Below are 14,588 nucleotides of genomic sequence, written 5' to 3'. Positions count from 1 at the left end.
TCCCCTGAAGTTAGGGAGGGAATATAACCTCTTAACTAAGTGCCAGGTGGGTAATTAATCACTTTAACTATGAACAATCATGCTTAAGCTACATAATCTTTACTCCCTGGAATGGAGATAAGAAACGCCCTAACCTTTGTAATAGAGATTGATAAGATTGAATCAACTGGTATAAATACAGATGTAACAAGACAGCAAGACTCAGAACTAAGAAGACAGAACCAGGAGGCACAGAACCTACACAGAACGTTCTCTAGAGACAGAAGAACTTCGCTGGAGAAAACATGGCAAAAGATCCTGGACAGAAACTGGCCTCAGAACCTAGAGACAGAACCTAGCGAGAGAACATGGCAAAAGATCCTGGACTGAACCTGACTACAGAAATTGGCAAGAGAACCTGACTAGAACCTGGCTACAGAACCTGACTGGAGAACCTGGACAGAACCTGGCTGGAGATCCTAACCAGAACTTCGCTGGAGATCCAGACCAGAACTTGGCTGGAGAACTTGGCTAGAGATCCTGGCTAGGCTGCTGATCAACTGAATGCTATCTTCGTGTCATTCCTTCTTCGCCGACTCCGTCCACACCTTTGGGGACCTCTGGACCTCCTGGGGTTGGACCCCGGCAGTAAACAAAACCAAAAACTATTTGAAAAGATAAATAAGGAAGACAAATCTTTGGCATTTCTGAGTAAGAAAAAAACCAACACATATACTACACTAAGCATGAGAAAAGGGATGCAATTATAGGAGCATAATATAGGAATACTACATAAACAATTATATTTTTAAACATGAAAACTTAAATGATATTGAAATATCCTGAGAACTCTTTGTATTATCTTTGAAACTCTTCTATGAATCAAAATTCATTTCAAACTAAAAAGTTCTTTTTTAAAAAGACCTCAATAGTTCCCTATTACCTTCTTATTATACACTAAATTTTGTAACCTGTCAATAAAGATAATACGATTGTCCCTAACATTTTTTTTTCCAGCTTTATCTCCCTGAATTCTTCTCCTGACACTCAGGGATTCATTCTAACTGTTCTTCATTCTTGCCTTGACCTCTTCTGCCCCCTTACACACTCACACTGTGACCTGCTCGTGAGTGCTGTTGCCACCTTCTCTTCATGTCCAAACCCTGCCCAACTCCCAGGACTCCACTCAAATGTCACATCCCTCATGAATTTTCCCTGAACCCCATGCTAGATTTCTCTACTTCCTCTGATTTCCCAAAGCAGTTATATCAGTTTCACTTCTAATATTTTTTGGGTTTGTTTTTACCATAGGCTACAGCTACTTATATGCATGTTCTATCTCTATAACAAAATGTAAGTGCCTCGGGGACAGGGTCTGTATTCTTATATCTCTATAATGCTAAGCACTGTACTTGTATATAGTAAGTGCCTAATAAAATTTTTTGAATGAGTAGCTAAATGAATGAATGACAAGTCCCAAGAATCAATGAGTTTATATTTGTCCATTTTTACATATTGATTGATATACAAAGTAGCATATACTATTATATACTGTATAATATATAAATTAAGATATTTCACCTAACTCTGCAAGACAGTGAGCTGAGAAGGAAAAGTCAGTAACATTAAAGTCAGCTCACATCTGTGGTTAAAGTTTTGCAAGTGGATTAATTTGGAAGTACTGATTTAATAAATCTTCTAGCCTTGGCCAGGTGGCTCAGCTGGTTGGAGCGTTGTCCTGTACACCAAAAAGGTTGTGGGTTCAATTCCCAGTCAAGGCACATGCCCAGTTTGTGGGTTTGATCACTGGTCAGGGCATGTATAGAAGGTAATGGATGTATGCTTTTCTCTCACATCGATGTTTCTTTCTCTCTCAGGTGTGCTCTCCCTTCCTCTCTCTAAAAAGAAATAAAAACATATTCTTGGGTAAAGATTTTTTTTAAAATCCTTCTAATTCTCTCTGCATTTAATTTATACATTAGTAACTTTGCCTCCACTCTGTACCCATGACCACGAATAACCAAAATTTGGCCATACTCACACCCAGGTATGCATTATATTTGTTCATATGTAATAAGTACACTAATTATAACTATCTATAATAATAAAAGCATAATATGCTAATTAGACCGGACAGCTGAACAACCTTCCGGATGTCCTCCCAGACGTCCTTCCGGACAAAGCCACGGAGGCAGGGGCTGAGGCAGAGTGGTTAGGGGCGATCAGGCAGGCAGGCGAGCAGTTAGGGGCAATGAGGCAGGCTGGCAGAGGCGGTTAGGGGCAATTGGGCAGGCAGGCGAGTGGTTAGGGGTGATCAGGCAGGCAGGTAGGCAGAGGGGTTAGGGGTGATGAGGCAGGCAGGCAAGTGGTTAGGGGCAATCAGGCAGGCAGGCAGGCAGAGGCAGTTAGGGGCAATCAGGCAGGCAGGCAGAGGCGATTAGGGGCAATGAGGCAGGCAGGCAAGTGGTTAGGGGTGATCAGACAGGCAGGCAGGTAGGCCAGTGGTTAGTAGCCAGCGGTCCTGGATTGCGAGAGGGATGTCCGACTGCCGGTTTAGGCCCAATCATGGGATCAGGCCTCAACCGGCAGTCAGACATCGCCCAAGGGATTCCGGATTGCAAGAGGGTGCAGGCCGTGCTGAGGGACCTTCCCCCCTTCCATGCACGAATTTCATGCACTGGGCCTCTAGTCTAGAATAAAAAGCATTTGACAGATTCGTGAATGGATTAGAGGCATCAAAGTAAGACATTCTATGCTCTTGTTTTTGTTTTTGCTACTTTGAGAACTATGAAGTTTTAAATTGTCTCATAAATTTCTACCCAAAATGATAAGACTTCCCTTAGGAAGTAGATTCAACATCCTCTTTGTGGTCTTTTAAAAATAGAAAACAAAATGAAAAAACTGAACTTTTCAGCAGGGAGAAGTCTTGGTGATCTCTCTGATCATTTCAGGGTCTCCTTTTCCTTATGTTTAAATCATCATATTTTAAGGTTCTCAGGAGGATTGATAACATCCTCGCTTTAAAAGATCCAGAATATCCTGAATCAAATATGTTTTGAAATTGTGTTTGGGTGATTGACTACCAAATCCAGCCCCTTAACCCATTTGGCCCTCCAAAATATGACTTGAGAAAGAAAAACCAGGAAGGAAAAAAAACAGAAAAAAAGTTCCCCCTAAAGCAATGTCTTTGCACTTTTCTTTGTCAGTTCAGAAACCATCTTAAATGATATTTTCATCATATAACATTTCATCCTGTTTTTGCCAGCATTTGGCCTGTGAGAGCCTACATGCTCATTCCTGCAATGCCTTTAACGTAATCAAATGTCACCCTTGTGCACTGCAAATCACTTCACGATGGATTATTAATGCCAAGACCATGTGCTGAGACATGGAGAAGCCGTTATGCCAGCAGTAGCCTTCTTACTGAGCTGTGGTCGTCACCTCCAATGGTGCCAAGTAATTGAAAATACTTGAAGTATAGTATGGTACTGGATTCCATACTACACTAATCCCTCTAGTTTCATGAAAGCTATAAGAGATTATGCTCATTCATTCTTTAGAAGAGTGGTATTCAGACTGTGCTTTCGTTTTCTGGCTAGTACAAAGGAAAGCAGTCAAAAGGTTCTGGTGGACACAAACCATTGGTTTTCTGCAAAGAAACCTCCTATTGAAGTAAAATGGAAGCTGTGTCCAAGACGACTAATTAAAGAATTTTCCATTAGTCTTGACACCACAGCCCCCCCAAAAACAGAGAACTAGAGGGAAAGAAAACAGCCATAATACTGTCTTTAACCCATTCCTGCATAAACTACTGTAGTAGAGGAAAAGAAAAGTGAATATGTGATTTATTTTTTAATTTCTAAACAATAAATAAAATGACCTATTGATACTAAATTATTTTTCTTTTAGAAAGTTATAATGAAACACATTAATATTAATTGTGTTTTCTATAAAGAAAGCCATCTTCTAATATTACAGGCATTAAGTAGGAATTTGTGCATTTTGGGTGTTTTTTCTTAATGCCATTTTTATCTAGGCAGTTAATCCTTCTCTAGTCACATATCATTACCATGAAAACTGGCAGTTATTTCATTTTTTTACAATAGGAGCAACACAAGGGCCATCAGATCAACCTCTGGCTCCCCTCTTGATAAACTCAGAAGGAAAGCTGCTCATGGTTTCAGTAGCTGTTTTGTTCCCAAATCCAAAGGGGGAACTTAATTGAGTGTTTTATCTTATTTTACATCTTATTAAAAGGTTTGTGAGTCAAGTTTTATTTTCAAGCCAGTGACATGGTCTTCGATATAGTCTGCTAGAGTGGTTTGGATTAATGAATTTTATTCTTATTTGGAATAAAAAGCAGAAAATCCTTTGGGTATTGTAGTAGACCATGCGATTACTTATGTGCATGAGTTATGGTTGAATAAAAAATGTATCCCTTGGCTAAAACATGGATGTGAGAGCTCAATCTATTTGAAGGACACTAATTCATTAGGGTATCATATCTCTTTCACAAGCATTTGTTGTTAAAATTGCTCCACAATAATAAATACAGGCGCTACACACTGGGGTCAGTACTTCGCCCACTTGTACAATGCCAGACACCACAGGAAACTGAGATGTAAAATCGCCATAGGCAGCCTGTTGATTGATTTTGTTGCTTGTTTGTTTGCATTTTACCCAGTGTTTGGTGTTGCATAGCAGGACTGCACAGCTGGGAGACGTGACATGGAACCCTCACAGCAGACGAGTTCCTTGCAAAGATCTGTATCTAAAAGGTCTTTTATTCTTATGCCACTTAGTTTTCAAACCAAAGCCTTTGCCTGTGAAGATACCTGGAAAAACTGCTTTCAAAGGCTCATACTGGCTAAAAGAAGACTAGGGTGTTTCACTTTTACCTACCACAGTAAGCATACTTCACCTATGTTATCAGATATAAAACACTTATTTTATACTTTCAGGCACTGAAAGATTCTTCTCAAAGTCCAGGGAAGTAAAAGGATACTTACATCACAATAAGCTAAGTTTATAAAATTAAGTTTTTCCCAGGAGAGAAGGACTAAGAGAAACTTTGATTAAATCATGGACTTGGCTTAATGGGATTGTAACGCTCTCTTTCTACCGATTATTAACTAAGGCCTCGTTCTAACATTCCATGCCCTAAGAAGTGAGTGAGTTTCTGCCATAAAATTGGGACTGTTGCCCTTTACTAATGCTGTATTTCTATGTGAAGTCAGCCATGACCTCTTTTGTCTCTGTCTCTAGAGCTGTTTATTTAACTCAGATGCACAACACGCTACGCATTGTAACTTCACTTCTAAAGGGGGTGTTTCTTGGTAGAAATCTCCACAGGAAAGCATCCTACTTTGTAACTAATGAGACCCAAAGATAAGAAGATTGGCTGTAACCCCTTCCCATTTGAAAATCATATGTCAGCTAATGATCAAACAGCAACAATTTGCCCATGAAACTGCAAGTGCATATTACTTTAAGGAAACCTTATATTTATTCCCCAGCCCTTTATTTTATGTCTTTTCTTATCAAGCACAACGAATACAGGTGCTTGGTGTCCAAAGAGAATAGTAGAGTGTAGAGAAAGGAACACTTGGGAAACGGCTTCTTGGTAAATAAAGGCTTGAGGCTCTCCATCCCCGTCTCCCAGCTCCTCGAGGCAAATTTTAGGAAGATGCTCACTGTGTCAGGACTTGCTGAATGAGGAAGAAAGGCTGACTCTATCTTCCCCCAACCCTCCTCCACCCCTCTTCGTGCAATCAGAGCCAAGTCCCTTTACATCAAAGCAACTATAAAAATAAACCAAAACTCTGAGCCCTGATCAATTCATCTTGTCTTCACCTTAACTTGAAAAAAGAAAAGGAAAAAAAGAAAAAAGGGAAAAGAAAAAACCTCAAGGAGCAAAATACAACATGGTTTTGTAATAGTTACCAGGGCCCTTGGTCTAGGTATGTGTGTAGAATAGCATGTGTGGCAGAGGTAAATGAGGAGGAGGCCAGGTGGTTTGTATTAGAAAAATAACATTCTGACCCGCCATGTGCATGAAACGTTTCTTTCAGTTGACAGGAACTGGTGAGTTTTCTCTGAAAATTGGACTCTCAGACCATTCCCCTCCCCCGTAGCTAGCAAAAAGCCCCCATTCCCTGCATACACAGAACTCCAAATTGTTCCCAACATGACCTACAGAGAAAGACACATGATATTAACTTGGGTGACCTCATTTCACCGGTTGCCCTTTTTTCACATCACCATCTGGAAGGGGGGAAATGTTAATATATCTACAATTAGATAAATTGGAGCACATGCAAATGTTCATGCTTAGACGAGGGCACACAAGGTCTTAAAGAACTGAAAGGGGGACAATTAGCAGCAGGGTCTGGTTTGTGGCATTCTTGGTGCTGATGGCTTGCTGTCAGGATGGAACGGAGGTGTTGGTGACACTGACCAGAGCTGGCAGGCCATACACATACACTCCGCAAGTCAGGTCACTTGTTGAGACTTGGATTCTGCGTCACAAACCACCTGAATGACAGACACTACAGCCTAAAGGATTTGGGCAAGAATTCTCACCTCTCACAGAGTCAGTTTATTTGGTTTTGCCACCTGTAAAGTCCCAGCTCAGGCGATCCCCTTGGGTACCATGTGCTCTTGAGCCGAGTGAATGTCGCCTACATAACACTGACTTGCTCTGGAGTCCAGGGAGGACATCTTCAGCTTTTTTTTTTTTTTAAATATATTTTATTGATTTTTTACAGAGAGGAAGGGAGAGAGAGAGAGAGTTAGAAACATCGATGAGAGAGAAACATCGATCAGCCGCCTCCTGCACATCTCCCACTGGGGATGTGCCCGCAACCCAGGCACATGCCCTTGACCGGAATCGAACCTAGGGCCTTTCAGTCCGCAGGCCAATGCTCTATCCACTGAGCCAAACCGGTTTCGGCCATCTTCAGCTTTGAGTTCCCATGTAGGTACAATCTGTCACACTTGCTGTTACATGACTGTTCTTTTTCAAAAGCCTCACTCTTCATAGACCATTTCTCAACTGCTTGACTAGCCTTAGTAGGCAGTAAGTAAAGTGTGACTACGTGGTTTTATACGTTTTGGATCTGCAGACCTATTTTTTCTTGATGTCTTTAAAATACGAATAATCCTGAGAGGTTTGTCGTATGTTTAAAAATGGAGAGATGTTACTTATATCAATGTCTTTTCACCTGCTTTCCTAAAGAAAGCACGACGGTTGGGATGTATGTACAGTAAGCGCTTGGGGTCAGGGAACAGCTGCTCCACACATGTATCCTACCTGTTTTCTAATACAAAACATGGGGGAAGTTATTAATTAAATAAGGGCCACGAGGAAAGTAATTGCTCAGAGTATAAATTGTGTTGGTCTGGCTGTAAGGTTTTCCTACAAATAGTAACACACATCAATAATTTTAAAGTATTTAAGAAAAAATTAACTATAAAACCAGTTTCTTATTATGCATTTCTATTCTTATGACATGCTCTTGACTACCAAAATTGTATTTCAATTAACTTAAGAACTTCTGTGCATCCTAAAAAATTGACTAGCCACTATTCTATATGGGGGTGGCGTATGGTCCAATTAATCTTGGTTGATGATTACTTTTTCATTGCATAGTGTGGGCACTTCGGAAAATTATCATGGAAGAAATAGAAACTACTGAGCAGAGAAAGAAAATTGAGACCTTAATTAAGTCGGCAGTGTTTATATACTTCCTAAGGGCCTAAATTTAGAACTGTCATAAAGGATTTTTTTTTCTTCAGTTTGAACACTGCTTTCCTTGAGATATTTCCTTGTGAGAAATTAGCATTTTTTATGTTAGTAGCAGTGGATTTACCATTATGGTACTGTGATTTATAATAAGAAATACATATTTGTTCTTCAGCCTGGTTTCTGGCACAGAGCTCCTAAAACCCTTCGTTATTCATAACAAAATCCCTTTCTACCACACCTGAGTTTGTGCCAATAAGGTGACTTTTGGAAAGCCCCTAAAGATGGGAACTGGCAGCTGGGCAACCAACCTTGTGATTAGAGGGTTAGAACTTTCAGCTCCACCCTCTGACCTCCTAGGAGGGGAGAGGGCCTAAAGATTGACTTACTCACCAATAGCCAAAGATTTAATCAATCATGCCTACATTATGAAACCTCCATAAAAATCCTAAGGGTGGGATTCTCAGAGTTTCTAGGTTGGTGTACATCTGGAGAGCTGGGAGGATTGTGCCTAGAGAGGGCATGGAAGCTCTGCGCCCCTTCCCACATACCTTGCCCTGTGTATGGTATCTCTTCCTCTGGGTATACCTTTCATAATAAATCAGTAATCTAGTAAGTAAGTTGTTTCCCTGAGTCTGTGAGCCATTCTAGCAAACGATGAAGGAGGGGGGTTATGAGAACCTCTCGTTTATAGCTGGTTGATCAGAAATGTAGGTGACAACCTGGACTTGCAGTTGGTGTCAGCAGTGGGGACAGTCTTGTAGGACAGAGCCATTGGGACATATAACCTCTGTTTCTGCATCTGCAAAATAAGGATAACAAAAACCCAACCTCATAGGATTGTAGAAATAACTAAATGTGACAATAAGCATAAAGTGCCTAGCTCAGCAATGAGGATTACTATTATTGGCTCTCCATTATAGTGGGCTTAGAGCAGCGGTTCTCAACCTGTGGGTTGCGACCCCTTTGGTAGTCAAACGACCCTTTCACAGGGGTCGCCTAAGACCATCCTGCATATCAGATATTTACATTACGATTCATAACAGTAGCAACATTACAGTTATGAAGTAGCAACAAAAAATAATTTTATGGTTGGGTCACAATATGAGGAACTGTATTTAAAGGGCCAGAAGGTTGAGAACCACTGGCTTAGAGACTTCCTTATTACCTGACATGAGCAAAGCCTTTGTATTAGTCATCTACGGCTGGGTAACAAATTGCCTCAAAACTCAAGTTACCTCACACTGTTTCTGAGGATCATGAATCTGGAAGCTCTGGCTCAGGGTCTCCTGGAGGCTGCAGTCAAGCGGTCAGGGAGCTATAGTCAGTCACCTGAGGCTTGATGGGGCCTGGAGGATCCGTTTCCAGAGGCATGGGCTCCTTACCACGTTTGCCTTCCTGTAGCACTGCTCACAGCATGGAAGTGACTTCCCCAGAGCAAGTGCTCCAAGAGAGAATAAGTGTCATCAAGACAGAAGCCACTGTGGCTTTTACAACTTAATATCAAAAGTGACATGCTGTACCTTCTGCCATATTCTACTGGTAGAATACAGCGTGAGAGGGGCTTGCACAAGGGTGTGAATACCAGGAGGCAGAGATCCCAGGGGAGGGGGGACTCTCTCAGAGGCTGGCTACCACTGCCTTACATAGTTTTCCTTAGCAATACCACAGACGTGCTTTTTTTGCTTTAATTTTAGATTAGAGCCAGGAGGCTTTGAAATGATTACAGTGGTTTATAATCTACCAGCAAATGAAAGGCATCTGAGCATCAAGATAAATGTCTGAGTGAGGTCTGCTAGCCACTTGAAAAGCATGTGGTTCCACATGCCTAAGAAATCCACAGCTGACTTCAGTAAAATCCCGGCTATTAGATATTCCAGCACTGCACTTTCACAAAGTGCAAAGGACAGAAGTTGTCTCTCTCTATTAACAAGTAAGAAAGGTTAGCAGATAAGGCACGGTTTGCAAATCTGTATTTATGATTGGGGTCTGGCTGAAAACAGAATAAACCATACGATCTGGGAAGTCTAATTCTAGCAGGAAGTTGCTTTGAAATAACCCCATGCTTCGCTCACTCTCCAACTGATGTCTTTGATGACCGGTTTGGACACGTCAATAAAATGTTCTGTCACTTACTGTATGTTATTTTCTTGCAGCTCTTCCCACTGTTTGATGGTAACGCTAACCGTGCCTGTTCTCTCAGCAGAATCCACACTCTGATTCCGATTTGCCAAGCAGATTGCTTTTGGCTAAATGTCCTGCCCACACACAGGTCCTTCAGGTTCGAGAGGCCCCATTAACAGATCCCTAAAGAAAATATGCAGCCTTGACTGACTTGAATTTGTAGCTCTAGCTCCAAAACTTAGAAGAAAGCGGCTGGTTAACATTATAAACATTTTGAAGTACTTGTCTTTCAGAAATGCAAAGAACCATTGTAAGAAAAGCCCTTTGATGGCTCAGAACTTATTGTATGCGCTTATTATTAATTGGTACACTTTCTCCCCCATTTCAACTGAAGATTCTGTACATTGCAACAATGAAATAAGTAAAGACATGTGTCCACTTTAAAACCTTGCTATTGCTGCGGTCTCCTAGACCTAGTCCTTTCCCGTGCTTTCTGGGTAAAGGCTCCGTCCTTCCCTCAGCCCCGCAGCACTTTGATCTCAGAAGCAGTGCCATTTGGTTGAACTAGTAAGTGTATGTGGTGCCTTTGATCTGGTACTTAGCGGGGCTTATTTAAAATAGATAGCTTCTTTCATCTAAATAGTGTTTACCAGGTCTCTCTCTGTGAAGGACGGTTTCAATTGCTATTATTTAGATAGTTCTATAAAGTTTCTTAAGAGTGCCCAGGCCTGAATCTAAGTTCTGAAACCCCAATGGCAATATTATAGATTTTGGAAAGCAAATTCCTATTAAAATGAGCTGCCCCTATAGATGTCAGGTACTATTTGCAGAAACTTTCTCTGCTTTTTAATGAGGAACTGATTTTCCGAAGAATAATAAACATATCCTATACTCAGACAAAAATGGTAATCTCAAACTGTCTGAACTTAATGTCCAATTATCCCTCTGAAATTCACATATTAATATATTTTTACATTACTGGATTATGCATAGTACACAGGGTATCTTTAAAGAGACTTTTTAAAAATAGTAAATATAGCCCTAGCCGGTTTGGCTCAGTGGATAGAGCGTCGGCCTGCGGACTGAAGGGTCCCAGGTTCCATTCTGGTCAAGGGCATGTACCTGGGTTGCAGGCACATCCCCAGTAGGGGGTGTGCAGGAGGCAGCTGATCGATGTTTCTCACTCATTGATGTTTCTAACTCTCTATCCCTCTCTCCCTTCCTCTCTGTAAAAAATCAATAAAATATATATTTTTTAAAAATAGTAAATATATGTATCTTTAATTTTCCTCTTTAAGAGGATTTCTTGAGCGTTTTATTAGGTGCACTAGTGATTTGTGTTTAGATTTCCTAGGCAGCATTTAGTTATTCATTCAATAAGCTGTTTTGTAGGTCCAGAGATTAAAGATGACTTAGCCACAGACTCTGCCCTTAGGTTGCTCGCAGCCTGGAGTCTGGCGGCAGGTACTAGCAGGCAATCATGTAACAGTGTGTGAGTGCCTCTCATGGACAGCGGTCCTCCCAGCCTGCCTTCGGAGTGATCAGGGAAGACTTCCTAAAAGAGGTGGCACCCATGCTTCAGTGAGATACTGCTGACTCAGAACTCATCGTCCCATAAATTCCCAGTCAAGTCCATATTGCAAAGCCATGCCTCACGATTTAATACAGGTGGCCTACACCTTGGGGGAGGTCTAAACCTTGAATGGCTTTGCTTACTGCCTCAAGCTACCCCAAAGACTTCTTTGGAGAAAAACCCAAGCTCCTTTTCACATACATTTTAGACCTTCAGCTTACTAGTAATTCTTTATTTAGAGGTGATATTGGAAATCTCTTTGTATTGTTTTTAATCGTTCTGTCTTTTAGGGTCCTGACACATTAGGAGGAAATCAGAGGGGCCAGGGCCTGACCTCAGGAGGCTTATCTGGATTTGTGGAGTTGGGGAGGAGAGTCTGGGCCTTTAGATGACACACTACTGTGAGTTCGGAGTGTTCCTGGGTCAGTGCAGGGATGGTCAATGTGCTACAAGCAAACCACAGGGACTTGGCCTTTTCCCGGTGGTGCTACCAAGCCACTGAGGCTGTGAAACTGCAACATGAAGTGGGATCTTTGCTACTTTCTCTGTTCTTTCACATCAGTCACCGAGCACTACTGATTCTGAGAATCATGCATTGTAGGTATCAGGAGCCTTAAAATCAAAGAGGCTACCATCCCCATTTATTCAGTTAGGAAATAAGCCCCAAAGTCCTGGCATCCCAGTCTCACCATCACTGAGTGGTGCACAGCCACCCTGTTGACCAGGACGTGGGCCTGGGCTTCTCTTTCGGGCTTGTTTCCCTCCAAGAGTCTTGGCAGAGGGCCTAGGGCCCTGGACAGTTCACAGAAACTGTGGGAGAGAGGCCATCACACTCTGGGGTCCTCCAACAGGGGTGGGCTCTGAGGACAGTGCAGCTCGCATAGGACTTCATCCCTCTCTCTGGACTCCCAGGGTCCACGCCGAGCCAGAACTGGAATAAGAGTTGTAGTTGGTAAGGAAAGAGACAGAACAGGAAAGAATCAGGATGTATTGAGCAGATTTGTGTGAGCCACAGGAAAGCCAGGCTGGAAAGAAGGAGAGCAATATTACATTTGGGAGAAATGAATATTTTTTTTTAATGAGTTACTAATCGTGGGCTGCCTATAGCCCCTAACTTCAGGAAGGTCAAATGTTGACACAAACTGTGTGGACGGAAACCAAGGTGGAAAAGGTGGCCCTCAAGAAAATCAAGGAATTGTTATTAGAGGGAAGGTGGAAAGATAAATGCTGAAAAAGCAAAAACAATAGATTTTGACAGCAGACCCTTTGTCCTAACCTGGAGTTAAAAAGTATAAGACTGGAAGGTGCTCATAGACTCTACTATAGACATAGTACTCATAGACATAGAGTGTTACCATGTGTAAGGTAGTCTCACTACTTTACCTATATTAACTGATTGAGGCTATTCTCAAACCTATTCCGCAGGGACTGCTATTATTCCCATTGATAGATGGCAGAACTTGAGTCACAGAGAGACTAACTTGCCCAAGGTCTTTCAGCTAGCACGTACCTGAAACCAAGTAGCCTGACCCCAGAACCTCTGTCCTTAATTATTTCCCAGTTTCCTTCTTTCCTTACATATTTTTCTCCAAAATAAAGATTTCAGGAAGGCCCTTATAATAAACCTAATAAAAGCTTAATATGCAAATTGTCCCCTCAACCTGGAGTTTGACCGGAGTTCAACTGGAGGGGTGGGGCCAGCTGGCCAACCTCCCGCAGCCCCTCCCCTCAGCCAGCCCCACCCTTGATTGGCCCCCCCCACCCCCATCAAGGGTGGGGCCAGCCGGCCAACCTCCTGCATCCCCTTTCCTGGCCAGGGCCCAATTGGGGCAGTCTGGCCGGACCCCACCCATGCACGAATTTGTGCACTGGGCCTCTAGTAATGAATATAATTACCTGGCACATAGAAGTAGCCATTATGACTTTTGTGATTATTTATTAACAGTATGTAAAGCCTCTGGTGCATAGTAGCCATTCAATGACTATGAAATAAGACCAAAAACAGCATTTGAAGGCCAACCAAGACATTTGCATGGATTCTAGGGCTGAGAGAAAAATCTGTATGATCTTTGGGGGATTAACAATGGGTGTGAAAGAAGAGGTACAGACAGTATATGAACAGATATGTCTAGAGACAAAATGGTGAACTGCTGAATCCTTTAATGACTCCCCTTTTCCTTCCCTTCTCAAGTGCTGCTTAAGTAGAGCTGAGGCCAGGCGGGATGCAGCTAAGGTGGCCCTAATCAACTCCCTGTTCAATGAGCTGCCCTCTCGAAGGATCACCAAGGAATTCATTATGGAGAGCGTGCAGGAAGCAGTTGCCTCCACCAGTGTGAGTACCCCAGGGAAGGGAGGCGCTGGCTGCTCTGAGACTACTGAGGCCTTTGAATCATGGGAGATGCTAAAGTGAGCACACTTTTTAAGAATTGGGCAGATTTAATTTTTATCTATTAAGTCATTAATTTTCAGCAAAAAGAACCCTTGGATTGGAAATCACAAAATTGGAACTGGCTCCCTATTCTTCATCTCAGGAATATTCTTTAACCTTCCTGAACCACAATTAATCAAGCCTTAAATCAAGGCAGATCATTTGATCCACCTTGATTTCTTTATTTGAATGTTTGCTGTTTGAGGAGCATTGATTTGTTTGAGAGCCTGAGACCACACGCAATTAAATACTGCTTTACTCTAGAGATAAACTAGCTCATTTCCCCTGAAACTTAACTAATCTTACAAATGATGTGACGTTCTTAAAAGTGCCAAAACCCTGCCCCCCAACCTCCATGGGGTGCTGCAATCTGTGTTTTTATAGAAACACTGACTGCTTAGATATGGGGAAAGCTGTATGCCCAATATTTTTTAACTATTAGAATTGTCATGCTTAATCAATTACTTCTTTCAGAGGGCTTTGAAAATGTTTGTAATGGACATAACTAAATACAAAGTGCTTATGAGCAAAGCACTTTGTCTTAGAAATTTAGATAGGATGTTTTCTCAGCGAAGCAGGCGTAGGCGAGTTACCCCATGAATTATGTGGAGCTACTGATCCTTGATACCTCCAAACCATAAGCCATGGAGGAAGCCTTGGGTCCCGCTGTGGTAGTTGTCTCCCTGTATGTCCTCCAAGGGCAGGAAGTTGGCTTTGCCGAAGGGGCTAGTCAACTCCTG

At 42.0% G+C, this 14,588-nt stretch overlaps 1 protein-coding gene across 2 annotated transcripts in view; it reads left to right on the top strand.

Moving 5' to 3' along the window:
- LIX1 (limb and CNS expressed 1) overlaps positions 1 to 14,588 on the top strand; it is a 47,125-nt gene that overhangs the window by 20,620 nt on the left and 11,917 nt on the right. For both annotated transcript variants that reach the window (XM_081090116.1, XM_081090117.1), the window contains exon 3: positions 13,612 to 13,752. In XM_081090116.1, the coding sequence (XP_080946242.1) occupies positions 13,612 to 13,752 (141 nt within the window). The remainder of the gene's footprint in view (positions 1 to 13,611; positions 13,753 to 14,588) is intronic.

The sequence above is a fragment of the Myotis nattereri genome, assembly GCF_964212035.1.
Source record: "Myotis nattereri genome assembly, chromosome: 4".
NCBI classification, from domain to species: Eukaryota; Metazoa; Chordata; class Mammalia; order Chiroptera; family Vespertilionidae; genus Myotis; species Myotis nattereri.
This window is presented reverse-complemented; position numbering and strand designations above follow the sequence as displayed.